Raw genomic sequence first — 14,816 nt, forward strand, 5'->3', positions numbered from 1 at the left:
CCAGGCTGAGTAAGCACCTAGGAAGCAAAAGGTTCTCTGGTACCTGGATGGCTTCTAGAACCCAGAGCAAACCTTGTCATGCTCTTCTGAATCAAATTACATCTCCAAAGGAACTATCTGCCTCATATCATCACACAGCTGTTACAGTGGAGTGTCAACCTCTTTTGCTAGCAGATACTCTGGCTGTTATCACAGCCAGCAAGGAGAATATACACAGGCCACCCAAAGGCCAAGAGCTGTCTCTAGGGAAAGGACAAGCTTGCTCCTCTCAACGTTCATTTCAAAGCCCTAACAGCAAAGTAGGGTTTGCTCTGGATGGCTTGACTGTGTCCTTTGCCCATATCCTACTATGGCTTTTCAGCTGTCTTCATCCCACTGCAATGAGGAAGACTGGGAGTATCAGGGTTCTGCCAACACAGGTGTCAGTGGCAACAGGACGTAAAACAAAACCTAGACTAACTGAGCTCCCTGGGGCCCAGAACTGAAAGATACAGGTAGGCTTGAATTTAGAGTGGGTTCCTTCCCAGTGACTGCCATATAGTCAAGGAAGTTTGTGAACCTTCAGAACCTGCAGAAAGGGACTTGCCAACAGCAGAGAGCTGTAGAACTGAACCCACCAAAGACCTGGACTTGGGCTTCCTTGCCTCCAAAACTGTAGGAAGTGAGTTTCAGCCCATTATAAAGTACTATATCTGCGGCGGCATTCTGTCCTAGAAGACCCAGCAGACTAGGAAATGAGTGTGGCTGAGATGGCACACAGCCCTTGAGGAGTCCTCAATTCTGACCAGAAAGTCACATCCAGCTCCTCCATTGGGGGCCCTGTGATCCATCCAATACCTGACTGTGAGCATCCACTTATGTGTTTGCCAGGCCCCGGCATAGTCTCACAAGAGATAGCTATATCAGTGTCCTTTCAGCAAACTCTTGCTAGTGTATGCAATGGTGTCATCGTTTGGAGGCTGATTATGGGATGGATCCTTGGATATGGCAGTCTCTAGATGGTCCATCCTTTTGTCTCAGCTCCAAACTTTGTCTCTGTAACTCCTTCCATGGGTGACTGTTCCCAATTCTAAGAAGGGGAAAAGTGTCCACACTTTGGTCTTCGTTCTTCTTCAGTTTCATGTGTTTTGCAAATTGTATCTTATATCTCGGGTATACTAAGTTTCTGGGCTAATATCCACTTATCAGTGAGTACATATCATTTGAGTTCTTTTGTGATTGTGTTACCTCACTCAGGATGATGCAACCCTGTAGGTGATACAACATTATGAACTAACCAGTACCCTGGAGCTCTTGACTCTAGCTGCATATGTATCAAAAGATGGCCTAGTCGGCCATCACTGGAAAGAGAGGCCCATTGGACATGCAAACTTTATATGCCCCAGTACAGGGGAACGCCAGGGCCAAAAAGTGGGAATGGGTGAGTAGGGGAGTAGGGGGGAGGGTATGGGGGATTTTGGGGATAGCATTGGAAATGTAATTGAGGAAAATACGTAATAAAAAAATATTAAAAAAAAAAAAGAAAGTCACATCCAGACCCTACTATCTACTCTCCCTCTTTCTCTGAAACAAAGCCTTAACACCCACACAGCCCTACGGCAACCTATGTGCTACTTAAATGGTTTGCAAAGGGTTCTCCATGTTCTCCGGGTAAAGGGGATGGGTCGAGCCAGATGATGACAACCAACAAAAACTTCTAGGCAGATACATGGTACAAAATGGTGTAAGGACATCTAAGAACCAGAAACAAAACCAAGGTCACTTGAAAGGCTCAATATTCCTGAAAACATATGTATTCTAAAGAGTGGCTAACTTCGGCTTCATCTAGTCTTAGAACCAGAGGCAGATGGTAGCATTTCAAGATCTAAGTCTGAACTGGGCTAGTCCTCTCTATGGGCACTTCACCCCCATCCACTCATTCACTCAGCTCCAGACCTCATAGGGTTTCATGACCAAATGCCAGTGCAGTCAATGGCCACCTTCAGGCCCCTACTGGCCTCTCAGCCCAGAGATGCTTCCACTACTCACACCATAATGCATATTTAAAGTCACAGATGACCAGCCTTCAAGCAAAAGAATACAGACTTCTTCCTAGACTGCTCTCCTGCCTGAAGTGTGTTATAATTCAGTGGTATGGGACCACCCCGAGAGAGTCATGGCTGACAACAGCAGGGCGTGGGTTTTTTCTCAAGGTGGAAGTGTAACACCTAAGGGGATCTGGGCCCTGACATCTGCATCCTGGGCTGCTTTTGGAGCCCAACATTTGGAGGCGATGTAGCCAAGGGGCATCCTTCCATCCTCACTTACCGCTGTTCAGAGTGTCACAGCCCATTACATCCAGCCAATTACTTATGGCTCCTCTCTGGAGGGCACTGGGCAGGGCCACTGCAGGAAGCTGAGGAGACCCCGGGTGGTTTCCCAATGAAGTCCGCCTATTGGGAAATCCTATTATGAAGCTCATCTTACAGGGCTGTGTGGTGTTAATGACCTTGGCCTCCCTTGGCCCTGAGAATTGCTGGTCTCCCTGGGGCTTGAGGGAAGACCATCTGGGCTGTGGACTTCCTCTCACCAGCTGACTGTTGCCAGGCCAGGGGTGGGTGGAAGTGCTCCTCAAAGGCCTTGAATTCAGCGACCTTGGATGTGGCTGTCAGCATACGGGCCCGACTCGTGTGCATGTCCACGGGAGCACATATACACATGAACACACTCCTCGGGCCAGCCCTTCTGCAGTACCTCAGCAGGAACTGGCAGAGAGCCCAAGGCTGAGGCCAACAACCCTAAGTGGGAGGGGAACAGGCTCTGGAAACCTCTTTTGAACTAAATTAGACACATTTTTCTCTACCTTCAAACCCTGCAGATATTTTTTTTCTTTCATCTCAACTCCCCTAGGCTTATAAAGTGGCTCATCTTAGCTGTTCGAGTTGATAAAGGCATTGGAACTGTTGAAAGGTTCAAAGTGTCCCTTGGGTCTCCATGCATGATATGGAGGTGGAAAATTAAAAAAAAAAAAAAGTCCCCACTTGTTTCATGAGGTGGAGGTAAAGATGCAACCACCTTGGAAAAGGAAGCCCTTTGGGAGATGTCAGGGAAGTGTCTGCACAGGTAGGGTTGCCAATTCCAAGACACAGCTTCCATGGAGCGGTGGGGAGCCAGAGAGGCACGGAACAGAGAATTGCTCTGTTCTCAGGGACACTCAAAAGCCCTGTGAGCACCAGGGGTGATCCTTGGACCTGAGAGTTCCCGGCAAAAGCTCCAAAGCATCCCAGGTACCCAGCCTCAAGCCTGAGAAAGGAATGGGATTCCTAAAGGTGTGGCCCTGCCTGCTGCCAAGAGCAGTACCAGCCACTCCCTAGTCTGCTTGGGGTTTCTGGTACCAAGTTGTTGGTGCTAGCCCTCTGCAGGAAAGCCTATTCTTTTCTGTAACTTCTGGCCAGTCAGCTTCCTGCCCCTCCCTCGCATACTAAGAACTCCTCTGGGGCTTCTGATCAGCTAGAACACCTAGTCAATTAGGCTCTGGCCTGCAGCCCCATCTGCTAAGGTTAGAATTCTTCTCTGGGCACCATAGCTCACGACCTTTGCCACAGGTCAAGGTACATGGGACAGTCAGGAACGTAAGCAAAAAGAAATGATAGGCATGGTCGTGTATCTTAGTTTTGGAGCCACACTCCACCTAATGCCCTGTGCCTGAAAAGCTCATATGACAGATCCTTCTGGAAGCTCTAGGGAATGTTTACAAAGTCAATCCTTCAGAGACTTCTCTAGGGTAGAACATAGCCCCCAACTAGGGTCTGCTCTGGAAACCATGGACACCCACAAGTTATGATGCAGTCTTACATGCTTTGACAGAAAAAAATAAAGGATCTGCTCCTAGTAGGCCTTTAAGAACGATTATCAGTTCCAGCCCTATGCTGGTTAGTTTTTGCCAACTTGATACAAACCTGGTCACATTTGAGAAGGCAGTTTCTCAATTGAGGAACTGCCTCCATCAGACTAGCCTAGAGGCAAGCCTGTAGGGACATTCTCTTGATTAATAATTGATGTGGGAGGCCCCAGCTCACTGGGGTATGAGCCCCCCTGAAAAGGTAGGTGGCCTAAGAATACAAGCTGACTGAGTCATGGGGAGAAAGCCAGTAAGCAGCATTCCATCATGGCCTCAGCTTTTGGTTTTTGGTTTAAGCTCCTAGCTTGACTTCCCCTGGAGATGGACTATAATTGGGAGTTGTAAGCTGAGATACAATGCCCTCAAGTTGCTTTTGGTCATGGTGTTTCATCACAGCATCAGAAACCTTAACTAAGCCCCGCCATCTTCCCCTTAGGCTAAGCTTAGCCAATATCGCATTTTAAGGGCTTGCTCCACACCATCTCATGGCCTGCCTGGCACAAGAAGACCTAGACTGCATGGGGCCCACACAAAGACTCGTTTCACCACCAACTTTAGCAGGAGGAATGTGGCGCAGAGAGAGAAAGCTGTGCTTTCTTGTCAGATCCCTAAGCTGAGCACATGACCTAAAGTTGAAATAGACAAGCCATCTTCCAAGCAATTAACTTCTACTGACTGACACATGATGAAGTCAGAGTCGATGGGGGGATCAACATGCCCATGCTCTTCGGCATGTGTGTGTACAGAATGGATGAGTCAGAGGCAGGCGCTTAGCCACAGAACCCTCTAGAACTATGGTTCTCAACCTTCCTAATCTGAGACCCTTTAATATAGTTCCTCATGGGGTGGTGATCCCCCCTACAGCCATAAAACTACTTTTGTTGCTACATCATTAATTATAATTTTGCTATTGGTATGAATTGCAGTGTCAACATCTGTTTTCCCATGGTCTAAGGTGACCTTGGGGAAAGGGTCGTTTGGACCCCCCAAGTTAAGAACCGCTGCATGACAGCAGCACGCCGAGAGCCAAATGCTAACACACAAGCTCTACCACCCCACCTCTGCCTGCTGTCCTCACTGTCCTGGTCTCGCGTTCTCCCTCTCCACAACAGGAACAGCTCCGGGCCAGGACTGCTCTTGGCTGGCTGGGCTACCTAATTGGTCTCCAGGTGCCTCTGCACACTGCAGTGACGACTGGTCACCAAGAATTTGACAGATACATGGATTTAGCAGATAGAAAGTGGAAGCCAAAGTATGGTTCCTTGCCCATCATTTAAAAAAAAAAAAAGGAAGAAAAAAAGTAACCAGAAGGCAAAAAGGATACTGTTTCCACAGCCTCTCTAGAAATTCTACACATTTAAAGTTTCATATGCAGATATGAGGGTTGGTACATGGCGAGAACAATATCATTATCGCCCTTCCCCCAAGTGAGATTCAAACAACAAGAATTCCCAGGCTATGTCAGGACACAGTTGCTGTTGGGCCTTGGTTGCTTTTCACCTACAGTCTTTGCCATTCACCATTCTCCCCATCTTATTCTCATGAGTACTGAGAGTCTGAGGTTGCCAACCGTAGAATTGATATGAAGGACCCCGTGTCTACTTGGCAACATAGTAGGCTTACCTAAGGTGGCTGGAGACCTCCCATTGAAAACACAGAACAGGGACCAACCTTAAGTACCTACACACACTTCCCATCCTGGTGGTACAGCATCCTTCCAACATCTCCATCTACATAGGGGTTGGGTCCCCTTATTTCCCAGGCAGCCCTCTATGAATCCTGGACAGAGAGATTTGGCTCAGCCACCAGAGTTCTTATACCAGCAATTGAGGGGACACAAATTTCCAGCTCCTGAGGCAAGTGAAGGCTTTCTCTTGGTCCCTAAGGCTTAGCCAGGCTGTGGAGCCAAATAAACCATGCTATTTCCGAACTGATCATTCTCAGAGATGTCGCCACAATGTTGCCTCCTGTGCAGTGAGGATGCCCTGCGCCCCCACCCCCCATCCTCCAATGAGTTTACAATAAGTGGTTACATGTAAAATCTAGCCATGTTCACAACAGTCAGAGATTAGTAACATTTGCTGAAGCCCACAAGGGCGGTTTGGGCCAGGCAGAAAGAATGAAAAGAAAGGATTTGCATTTACATATTTGTCCCCATGGGCCCTTGCAGAACAACCATGAGAGGTGACTGACAAGCAGTGTGGACAGTGGAGCCCCCCAAAAGAGTAGCGTTCCAATTAGTCCAAAGAAACGAGAGCCTGTTTCCCAGAGTCCCAATTAAATCAGAACCAATCAATGCTCGCTCCCATCCTTGCCATTCTGCTCAGGAAATAATGAGAAAAATGAGAGGGGCCCAGCCAGCAACTTTGGTGTGGCAGTCCTTTGAAGCCAGAGAAATGCACTCAGCATGGTTTTCGAGCAAGCCCAGTTGCTGCTGCACCTGTGCCTTTAAGACAGCCTGGTGTCTTGGTCGCCACTCAGATCCTGAGGAATGCCAAAGAGGGTGCCCCCGCCCTACCCCCAACCTGTGGGACACAGAGGAGCTCTGTGGGACCAGACCCCGCTGGTCCTAAAACTGTCTGTGTTGATTCATCACTGGATCTGGCTTGCTCTCCCCTCTGTTTCCACGCCATCCATCATGGGTCCCAGAACCAAGAAATCCAATAAAGACACAAAGGCACAGCTCTGTGTTCCCAGCAGGCCCCAGAAAGGCTGTGTGAAGGCCCCAGCCCAGGCAATTAGCTGAATCCATGGGATCGAGTGTTGATAGGCTTTCAGGGTGCCTTGCCAGGCATTTCACAGGCAGGTGTTTGGGGAAGGAAGGAAGGAAACAGACAGGGGCTGGCCCGGTGCTCCAGCAGTGCCAGGGGACAGCCAGCAAGGAGGGCGCTTTCAGGAGACTTGTGATAGAAAAGGAGCTAATTTATCTCCCAGAGTACAAGAGAGAGGGGGGCAACCCTTGAGTTGTGATACAGTAAAAATCACTTCCAGGCATTCTTTAAACAATCCAAACTTCTGGAGGCCATAAGCAAGACTTAATGGTGGAACTCACCTTTGCTCTGGATCAGCTTCTGAGCTCCAACATAGGCTTAGACAAGACAGGAATATCAGGCTTCTAGAGCCTTCCAGTCATTCCAGACAGTTAAGCATATTTGCTATCACATAGGGAACAAATCAAATGTAGGGTTCGGAGATCTACTGTGAACATATGAAACCTTAAGCCTGCCATCTGCAAAGTTTGCATCAGTTTGTCCCACTCAGGAACAAAGCTTCCTCCACACAATGGAACTTTCCCATCCCTGTCCCGGTAGCTTCATCTCCTTCCAGGGCCTGGCATTGAGCCCCTGGAGAAAGACAGCCAAGCCAGAGGGCTTTGAGTTAATGAGCTACATGGCTTCAGTACCAAGTTCAAGGCTGTGGGAGCTGGCTTGAAATGAACGAAAATATTTTCCAAATTCAGTCACTTCTCAATTACCCTTGAGTGAACTGTCCATGACAACCCAAAATACTCCAGACCCCCCAGAGCTTGAGGCTGATGGAAGATGCAGAGTGTGTGTGTGTGTGTGTGTGTGTGTGTGTGTGTGTGTGTAAGAGAGAGAGAGAATGTGTTCCCAAAGTAAATATAAACAAGTGATTATTGAATAATTTGTCACTATTCAGAATTTTTCTCATCCCTTTCTCTACACATGCATACAGACAGTTGGTCCTAATTGGAAAATCATCAGTCATGGGGGGTGTTCGGGACAGAGGTTCTTTTGGGGTTTATAATAACCTAGTAGGCGCTCTCTTCTCCCAAGAGACCCAGAACTAGAAGTAGGAAAGTTACGATCTTGTATCTCCCCAAGTAAGATGGAGGCAGACACTCAGGGAGCCCCAAGCTTACCCTTGCAGGCCACACTGTTCTCAGGCTCATAGCCAGGCTTACAGGTACAGCGCCCAATGGGCACCATCCACTCTCCATCCCCGTTGCAGTAGAGTTTTATGGGCACATCCACTTCTTCCGCATTTGGGATGCATGTGCCCCGAGCAATCACCAGAGATGTGCTCTCTGCTCCTGTCATGGTTTCTGGGAACACTGCAAAATTCTGCACGATGCTGGGACACTTTTTGAAGAAGACACGGACAGAAAGGAGAGACATACAGGCTCCATAATCCTGGAAAGCGAGGTAAAAACCGTTCCTAGTAAGAGGCCCAAAGCTCCTGACTTCCGTGTTGACTTTCATCAACCTTCCCCCAAAATCCACCTGGGAGAAGCTCTCATCTGCAGCAATGGTGTCCACTTTGAGGTAGGGGGCTTCAGACCAGAAGGCTGACTTCTTGGTGGCAATCACAGAGTCAGTCTCATAGTAGTACAAGTTGAAGGTCTCCTTGCAGGAGCCTGGGACATTTGGAAGGCTGCTGCAGTCCCTCACAGTGAAGCGCATCTCTGTATAGATGCGATGGGCGCCCCTTCTGTTGATAAAGGTGGTAAGCAGCCAGTTGTTCTGGTTGGGTTCGAAGACGTTGCACACTTGGTAAGTACGGATGGTGTTCAGGTTTTCATCATAGCCACTGACTTCTTCCCACTGTCCCAAGTAGGCCACAGGCACACACATGCAAAATCAGAAAGGAGAGAGTGATAAGACAATAGTCAACACAGAATGGAATCTCAGTGCCTTGGGGGGGGGGGGGGCTTCAAGAACTCACCAGTCCCACGCTCCCACTTCATATGAGCTCGTATAACCATGTCTGCACTTCAAAGATCTCCTGATATTCAGAGTCACAGTTCTCAACCGTGCACCAAATACAACACATTTAATTACAGAAGGCATGCACTCATCAGACTTGGAAATCTCATGCTGTGGCTATCCTTCCTTGAGCCTCACTGACAGCAGACACCATACTCTCCATTGCCAACAGCTTCTATTCTATGAGTTAGAGATCCAGTTATAAGCGGACTCTACAACAGAGATCTCCATCTATCAGCCTAATATCTTTATTGTGGCAAAACTCATCTATATTCCTCTGTAAAGCACGTGAAGAGAAGTGCTTATTTGGTTTGGTTTGGGTGTTTGCTTGTTTCTCGATAAACTTAAGATCCTCAGAACCTTTTGTTTTCGAACGAAAATCTCTTTGAAAGAGTGGGACTGTAAAACCGTATGGAGGCTGCTAAGAGATACTCTTGATGAAGTTAACTCAGCTCGGTATTGTGAAAAGTTCAAGCTGAGATGTGATGCGGGAGCAGTGTTACTTAGAAAGGAAGGGCCACTGCTCACTCTGGGAGAGATGACCGTGATTCATCTTGGAAAAGAGAATTCATATTTCAGAATCTTTAAGCATCAGAGGAAGAATGAGGAATAGCTGTTACCTCACACCCATCACGAGTCCCGTCACGAGTCCCGCAACTCAGTTCGCTTATCTCCAGTTCTTGGCTAATAAGACATCAGGCCACTTCTCCATGTGCATGGCTATAGGAGGAGGCGTATGGGAAGGACAGTGCTTTGAAAAGCCTACAACTTGGGCTGGAGAGATGGCTCAGCAGTTAAGAGCACTGACTGCTCTTCCAGAGGTCCTGAGTTCAAATCCCAGCAACCACATGGTGGCTCACAACCATCCGTAATAAGATCTGACTCCCTCTTCTGGAGTGTCTGAAGACAGCTACAGTGTACTTACCTATAATAAATAAATAAATCTTTAAAAAAGAAAAGAAAAAGAAAAGCCTACAACTTTAGATGGCAATTTTTGCAACAAGGAAGTTGCTAAAGGAAGGAGTCTTTTCCCCTTTGGGCTACAAAAGGAGACACATAGTGGCAAGGGTGAGGGGACAAAAGGATCACATCTACAAAGCTGACCTACACATCCAGGCTTACTGGGCTCTCTTAGCCCTCCTCCAGAGTACCAATTCCTGCCCCAGCCAGAGTCTCTGGCGAGTTCCTTCCAGAAACCCTTGAGGACCAAAGGTCCATCTTGATTTGCTGCCTAGATAAAGTCTCAGCCCTCCCATAAGGAAGCCAACACCCCACCTGTTATGTGATCACACCACCACCACCCTCTCCTCTCTCAGTGCTTAGACTGATCTTGAACTCGCTATGTAGCTACTCTTGCTGCTACCTCCCCAAAGGTATTACAGGACCTCTCACCAAGGTTTATGTAGTGCTGGAGGTCAAACTCTGGCCTTTCTGCATGCTAAGCAAGCACTGGGCTAACTGAGCCACACCCCCAACTTGTTGCAATCACTCTTATGGCAACCAGCACCTCTTCTTGCTCAACTTGTAAAGCCAAGACTCGAACATTGCCAAAGTTGCAAGTGGCTTCCACCGCCGAGCTCCATCCGGATGCCGTGCATTTGACCTAGGATGCCTTTCTGGATATCGCTGGAGTAAAGGCAACTCTGAAAAGCCGCAGAGCTTGCAGCTCATACGACCCAGACTGGACAGCACGCCCCATCCTGGCCCTTGCTCTATCCTTTCTCCATCTGTACGAATTTAGACACACTGACACTGAAGCATCCCATACCACCAGTAGTTGGTGAGCCCCTAAAGAACCATAGATGTAAGAGACACTTAGTATCTGAGCACAGCATCAGAACAGACATTGTGCACACATGAAAATATATGCCTGTTCTCACCTCCAGTGTCAGGGCCACCAGCTCTGCTCCATAGCTCATGTGCAGTATAAATCCACACTGTCAAGCCTCACCTGGGCTTTGCTTAATTTCTTATTGATCTCTGGATGTAAGGGGCCTTCGTTGTTTTTCCCCCTTCTTAAAGACTGTTTTATGTTCTATTTAAATGTGTTTCTGGAAGGTTGGTTCTGCTTGGCTGGGTTTTGGAAACCAGAAAACAAATAGATGAGGGAGAAGCTGCTGACAGCATTTCAGATGGCTTTCAGGCCTCCTTCCCTTCCCAGTGCCATTCTGAAACATTTTCCCCTGCTGTCCTGACATGACTTTGAAAGAAAGGGTGGCTTTCTTTTAGTGTTCCGCAATTGGTTAAACCCAGCAGGCTTCGCCATCCATTGTTCTAGCAGAGTCTCCACATAAATGCTGCTCCCCACCATGATTGAGGCCCAGGTGAAGCACGTGACCCCATTCAGAGCAGAGATCTGCTCACATCCAGAGCCTCTGGCCACCCAACACTAATGCAGCTCTGACTAGGAAAGGAAGTCCAACCAAGCAGGCTCACCTGAGTGCCAAGGCCATTACCACTGAACATCCTGTGATAAACAGAGTGAGAGGATTTCACTCAGCAGAGCTGGGGTATTGAGAACATTCATCTTCGCCAATGTCACTGATTAGCACGGTAAGGCCCAACAGAGGTAATCGTTTCAGACATTAACCTCTCTGGGCCTCAGTTTTCTCATCTGTAAAATGAGGACTCACACTGGGTGACCTCAAGTTGTAAAAATTCTACAGATCTAATTGATTCCATGACAGCTCCCGAGGGAGCAATCAGATCAAATTAGAGAGGACAGAGCTGTATATTCAAAAGGAAAGAGTAGAAAGAAGTGGAGAGAAAGGAAAATAGCTCCCTGTGGTTTGAGGGGAAAGGAGACTACACCTACAGAGTCAGACATTAATTTCCATTCTTCTCCTGTCAGCTGCTGCTGTGGGGGTGGGGAACGGAAGAGAGAAGACAGGGCTAGAGGAGAGACAAATGCCTTCTGGGGTAAGTAGCAATTATGATGGGGAGGGCCTGAAAGAAAGAGAAGATTTTGGATCATGGAGACAGACTAGGATGAGCTGGCATTCCCAGCAGGGAGGGACAAACATTGTTATTTGTTGATGATACATGGTATCAGTCTCTTAGCTTTATTGCAAAACGTTACTCATTCATCAGTGGAAAATGTTCCCGAACGCCAGCTTTATGCCATGCATTCCAGCAGTACGAAGCTTAGGACCAAGAAACAGGAACAGAAATTAGCACATTATCAAAAGAACTAAGTAAGTACAATTGTGCTAATTAATAAGAAGTTATGAGGTGCCAAGAAAGAGGATGTACATCAATGCAGGAGAGTCTTCCAGAAGGGTCTCCAAGTGGATGGAGAGGTGTTGGCTTGGGGAAGGCTGTATATCCTAGGAACAGAAATGGGCAGGGTATCTGTGCCCTAGGGCACACTAATACAAAAGCTCTGAGGTATGAAAACACGAGCTGGTGTCATCCAGGGATGAAGAAGTTCAAAGAAGTGGTAGAAGTGGCAGAGATAAAAGAAGGGAAAGCAGGACAGGGTGAGGGTTGAAACCTGACTCCAGAAGACATAGATGAGATCTAGAGAGGAAACGCACAGAGGATCAAAGTTCAGTGTTTGGAAGCTACCTCAAAGTAGGGAACAGGCTGGAGGTAGGAACCATTGGAGATCAGTGACATTCAGGTAAGAGAGAGGGGAAGGGAAGAGACCTGCAGAGAAGGGAGATTCCCGTTGACCGTGAGTAGACCAGACCCAAGGGTCCAGGTGCTGCCTGAACATCTTTTCATACAATTTTTGAGACCCTAGGATCCTTGGAAGTGCTGGCTTCCCTTTGCCGTCCCTTTATGAAGCCTGAGGTTTCCATGGACCTTGGGTTGTCTGCCTGAAGAGATACTCAGTTTTCCTTTCCAGGACCAAGGACAGATTTACAAAATGTCTCTCTTCAGTGGTGACGCCCCAGTTTCCACTTCTGAGCCCCTCCTGTGTTTTTTCCCGTTTTTCTCTCTTCCCACTGAACAGCAGTAAAGCACCATGGTTGGCTTACCAGATTGGCATTAAAGAGATACAGTGCCAAGTTTTGGTTAGGAAGTGGCTGAGAAGATACCTGGTAGTGGAAACTGTCAACATCTTGTTTAATTTGATGCAGTTGCTTCTCTCAGCATTGACAGTGTTAACCTAAACTCAAATCAGTGGAAAGCAAAATCAGTGTTGAGCCTTCTGTTGGTGGTGGTTAAAGAATAAATGTTTGGAGGCTGGTGAGATGGCTCAGTGGTTAAGAGCGCTGACTGCTCTTCCAAAGGTCCTGAGTTCAAATCCCAGCAACCACATGGTGCCTCACAACCATCTGTAATGAAATCTGATGCCCTCTTCTGGAGTGTCTGAAGACAGCTACAGTGTACTCACATTAAATAAATAAATAAACAAATAAATAAAATAAAAGTACAGTATTTTTTTAAAAAAAAGAATAAACGTTTGAAGATATTACATTTGCAATGATATTGGAGATAAAAATTATGATACTCAGGCAGGAGAGCTTGCTCAACAGTTAAGAGCCCTTACTACTCTGGCAGAAAATCAGGACTCAATTCCCAGAACCAACATGGCTGCTCACAAACCATCCATAACTCTGGTTCTAGAAAATGTGATGCCCTCTTCTGCCCCCCTTGTGCACTGACATACATGTGGTGCACATACATATGTGCAGGCAAACACATAACCTAAAAATAAATTTTTAAGAAAAAAATTCTGATATACAGATGGATGGAGGGCAAGTTGGTATTATTTCAAAAATACTCTTGGTTTTACTTGTCAGCAATCACAGTCACTCACAGCTTTTGACTTGGCAATTCTACTTAGAGGAACATTCCAAGATAGATTTTTCACATATAACATCAGACTGGGGAAGGGGGACAGGCTGGGAAGATGGCTCAGTGGTTAAGAGCACTGATTGCTCTTCCAGAGGTCCTGAGTTGAATTCCCAGGAGCCACATGGTGGCTCACAACCATCTGTAATGGGATCCGGTGCCCTCTTCTGGTGTGCATGAAGACAGTGACAGTGTACTCATTTATAGGCATTAAATAAATAATATTTTCAAAAATATCTCAAATGTCCATAGTTAGTCGCTCAGGCTATCATCACCTTCAGAGGTAACGATGCCTCTGAGGACCTCACTTAGCAAGCCTTCCCCGGATCTTCTGACAGGGAACTCGGGGAGCTCTGCCCAGCTATGATGGAAGGAGAAGCCATTCCTCCAGATCAAATTTCTCACTAACCATTTTTAGAAATCCCATTTGTGGAGTGTGCTTCCCATTTCACTTCTTTATGCCCATCCCTCTTCCTGGATCTCTTAATTTAATTCTTTAATGTGACTGAAGACCTTTGCTAATATCCATCAAGTGGCAAATGTGTAGACAAAGGACAATGTTCCCACACAATGGAATAGAATTGGGAACACTAGTGGAGTAAAGAACTGATACATGGGATGGTGAGATAGCTCAAAGGGTAAGAGCACCGACTGCTCTTCCAAAGGTCCTGAGTTCAAATCTCAGCAACTACATAGTGGCTCACAACCATCCATAATGAGATCTGATGCTCTCTTCTGGTGTGTCTGAAGACGGCTACAGTATACTTAAATATAATAATAAATAAATCTTTTTAAAAACCTGATACATATTAGAACAGGGGTGAATCCCAAAAACATTCTGTCAAGTGAAGGCAGCTATGTGCTTCAAAAGCCATATTATATATTATAGAGCTGAGTAAACAAACGAACACACAGGAAAGTATTTTTGCTGGGTCTGGGGAGTCAACTGGGGAATAACTGCAAATGAGTATTCAGAATCTTCTTTTCTGGCTTGATGGCAATGTTCTGACATGAGACTATGATGATCACAAACTCAAAAAATGTACTAAAGTAATTTAATTATATGCCTCACATAAGTATATCTATAGGATATGAATAAATACATCACTACTGCAGAAAATAAACTTCATTCTCTTGTACAACTGATACCTTAACTCTTCAACAATGTGGACATGGTCTGTGATTCATAAATACCATACCCATAGCAGCCCGTGCCGTTTCTCTGTTCACTGCATACCCAGAATGCCTTACCACTCCTTAATCTCCCATAGTTCAGGTTCTTATACAATGGATCACCATTCTGAATGTAATGACTCTCTCTCTTTCTCTCTCTCTCTCTCTCTCTCTCTCTCTCTCTCTCTCTCTCTCTCTCTCTCTCTCTCTCTCTCTCTCTCTCTCTCTCTCTC

The 14,816-nt window shown here is 46.7% G+C and overlaps 1 protein-coding gene across 1 annotated transcript in view; it reads right to left on the minus strand.

Annotated features, from left to right (window-relative positions):
• Positions 1-14,816, minus strand: part of Ephb1 (EPH receptor B1) — a 431,927-nt gene that overhangs the window by 269,218 nt on the left and 147,893 nt on the right. Inside the window, exon 3 of the mRNA XM_021171331.2 lies at positions 7,764-8,445. Within this exon, the coding sequence (XP_021026990.1) occupies positions 7,764-8,445 (682 nt within the window). The remainder of the gene's footprint in view (positions 1-7,763; positions 8,446-14,816) is intronic.

This window comes from Mus caroli, chromosome 9 (genome assembly GCF_900094665.2).
Source record: "Mus caroli chromosome 9, CAROLI_EIJ_v1.1, whole genome shotgun sequence".
Lineage (NCBI taxonomy): Eukaryota > Metazoa > Chordata > Mammalia > Rodentia > Muridae > Mus > Mus caroli.